The sequence below is a fragment of the Carassius gibelio genome, chromosome A10 (genome assembly GCF_023724105.1).
Source record: "Carassius gibelio isolate Cgi1373 ecotype wild population from Czech Republic chromosome A10, carGib1.2-hapl.c, whole genome shotgun sequence".
Taxonomy (NCBI): Eukaryota; Metazoa; Chordata; class Actinopteri; order Cypriniformes; family Cyprinidae; genus Carassius; species Carassius gibelio.
The window spans coordinates 2,501-5,000 of record NC_068380.1 but is presented as its reverse complement, the minus strand read 5'-3'; the positions used below and the strand labels follow the sequence as shown (position 1 = coordinate 5,000).

General features: G+C 42.7%; 1 protein-coding gene across 1 annotated transcript in view; it reads left to right on the top strand.

The window, feature by feature from the left end:
• The first annotated feature begins 336 nt into the window (after window positions 1-336).
• LOC128020683 (myelin protein zero-like protein 1) overlaps window positions 337-2,500 on the top strand; it is a 3,422-nt gene continuing 1,258 nt past the window's right edge. The window contains exons 1-4 of the mRNA XM_052607285.1: window positions 337-504; window positions 1,253-1,422; window positions 1,498-1,711; window positions 1,842-1,971. Of these exons, the coding sequence (XP_052463245.1) occupies window positions 432-504; window positions 1,253-1,422; window positions 1,498-1,711; window positions 1,842-1,971 (587 nt within the window). The 5' untranslated portion in view covers window positions 337-431. The remainder of the gene's footprint in view (window positions 505-1,252; window positions 1,423-1,497; window positions 1,712-1,841; window positions 1,972-2,500) is intronic.

Genomic DNA, 2,500 nt, shown 5'->3' with positions numbered 1-2,500 from the left:
TAATGCGACAGAGAGCCGAGTGGTTATGACGCAATCGTTAGCCTATTTTTTACAAAAACTGTTTATACGGGGCCATAATGTAACATAGAAGGTAATGGAGCCCTTTTATACATTGTCGTGTATCTTTAGAAATAAATAATGGACAAACGGAGTCTTTAAACGCCTCAGATGTAAAGTTATTCGCTGTCAAGGTGACGCCAAAATGAATGGGAGTCAATGGGAATGCTAACGCAAGTGAAGTTCTGCTAAAAGATGGCAGCCCCCCCCCCCACTTCAACTTCCGGTCGAGTTCCTTGCCCCCTGGTTTTGAACGATTCAGTCCAATTTTGGTGAACCGATTCCATCAACGATTCGTTCGCGCGAACCGGACATCGCTAGTAAATAAACGCCGAGGCTCCGGAACTAAGACGATATTTCATGAAATCTAAAGGATGGAAATAAGGCTTCCGATTTTCACACACAATAATGTTGTATTGTGTGTCTCCGCGGTGTTTGTTTTCGTTGGTAAGTTCTATTTGTATTTTTATGAGGCGTTTTGATCTCATCTGTGAGCGTTAGCGGAGCTAACCATGCTAACCTGCTAGCTCCAGTTCACCTTATAATCTATCTGCTAGTTTCATAATAACGAGCTGAAACTAAAAAAGAACAGCTCTTGTGTTATATTCATTTCATGTTCTGAAGCAGGTGAAGTTAATAAATACAGTGTGCGAGTGTTTAATTTGTTTCTCCAATCAGGAAGTTTAGCTCGTATTGTTCTGTTAGCATTAGCCTCCCTCATATTTACACACCTATGATCAAATAACAACGTATGCTATTTTCTTTTATGTATTTAATCATGTACTCCTGTTATTATTAATGTTTAATTATACATTTAATTAAACCTAAATGATCAGCCTTTAGCGAACATGAGAGATGAACAATAAAGACTCTACATATCTACATTATCTGTTTTACATAGTGGCCTTTATCTAAAGAGAAAAAGTGACTTAAGTAGAGTACCATGGTAATACTATGGGATTGATTGAAGAAACCAAGGCTGTTTTACTGTGGTAATCATTCAGTACCATCTTATACTGTATAACCAGGATTAGAGCTGCACAGTGTTTTGTCCATTGATGGAGATCTGTACATGTCTATGTTCTGTGATTCTGTGTCTGACGTGTTCCTGTGTTTCAGGCGTGTGTGTGTGTGTCTGATGTGTTCCTGTGTTTCAGGCGTGTGTGTGTGTGTCTGACGTGTTCCTGTGTTTCAGGTGTGTGTGGCGTGTCAGCGATAGACGTGTTCACTCCAGACGAGGTGTTGGTGGAGAACGGGACCACAGTCACTCTGTCCTGCAGCTTCAAGTCTAGAGAAGTGATCAGTAGTTCAGCGTCAGTGACGTGGTCTTTCCTTCCGGAGGGAGAGACCGGAGCGTCCACTTCAGTAAGAGCTGTTCACGTGTTGTTCATGTGTTCTATCAGTCAGCATGTGATCAACACGTATGTTCGTCTTCTGCAGTTCTTCTATTACTCCACTGGGAAGTCATTTCCGGGCACGATGCCGCAGTTTAAGTCTCGTGTGGAGTGGGCCGGAGACATGAACAAGAAGGACGTGTCGATCCGTGTGATCCAGATGCAGTTCAAGGACAACGGGACGTTCAGCTGCGACGTGAAGAATCCTCCGGACATCTCCGGACAGATGTCCTTCATTAAAGTCAGGGTGGTCATGAAAGGTGAGCGGACGGCACCTGCTGTTTAATAGCCATATGATGGGCTACATCTTGGTTTCACTTTCAATTTACACAAACCAGATCATGAGCTGCAGTGTTCTCACAGTGAATGTGTGTGTGTGTGTGTGTTCAGAGGCTCTTCCTCAGACCAGCACAGCAGTGATCGTGGGGGGGGTGATCGGAGCCGTGATCGGCATCATCATCATCGCTGTGGTCACCTACCTGATCATCAGACGACGGGAGCCCAGTCACGCCTACGAGGGGTACGTGTGTGTGTGTGTGTGTGTGGGGCTGTGGTTTAACTCGGGTGTGCATGGAGCATGACTGATCTGACACTAAACCAGACTGATGGCTCACTGTCTGAAACGCGTCTGACTGACCTGAACGCACGTGAACCGTCCTCGAGCAGATGAAGCTCACAAACCTCTCCGGCTCATATTTCACCACAGAACACAGCAGGACAAAATAAATCAAGCTCAGATGAGACCGTAAAGATCACACTTCACAATAACCTTTTATTTGTTAACATCAGTTACTAACTAACATGACTTCCAAGCAATTATCAGTCTCAGTTAATGTTAATCTTAACATTTAGTAATAGTTACATCATTAATAACAAGATGTATACTTGTATATAATCTAATGCCTTCACAAACGAATGTTAACAAAGATGAATTCATGAAGTTAAATGTTAATGTTAGTTAACGGATGTTAACTAGTGAGATCTTGTTGTTTCAGTGTGACCGTATTATCATGAGAATAAACACGTTTTACTCAAAGTAACAGTACTTT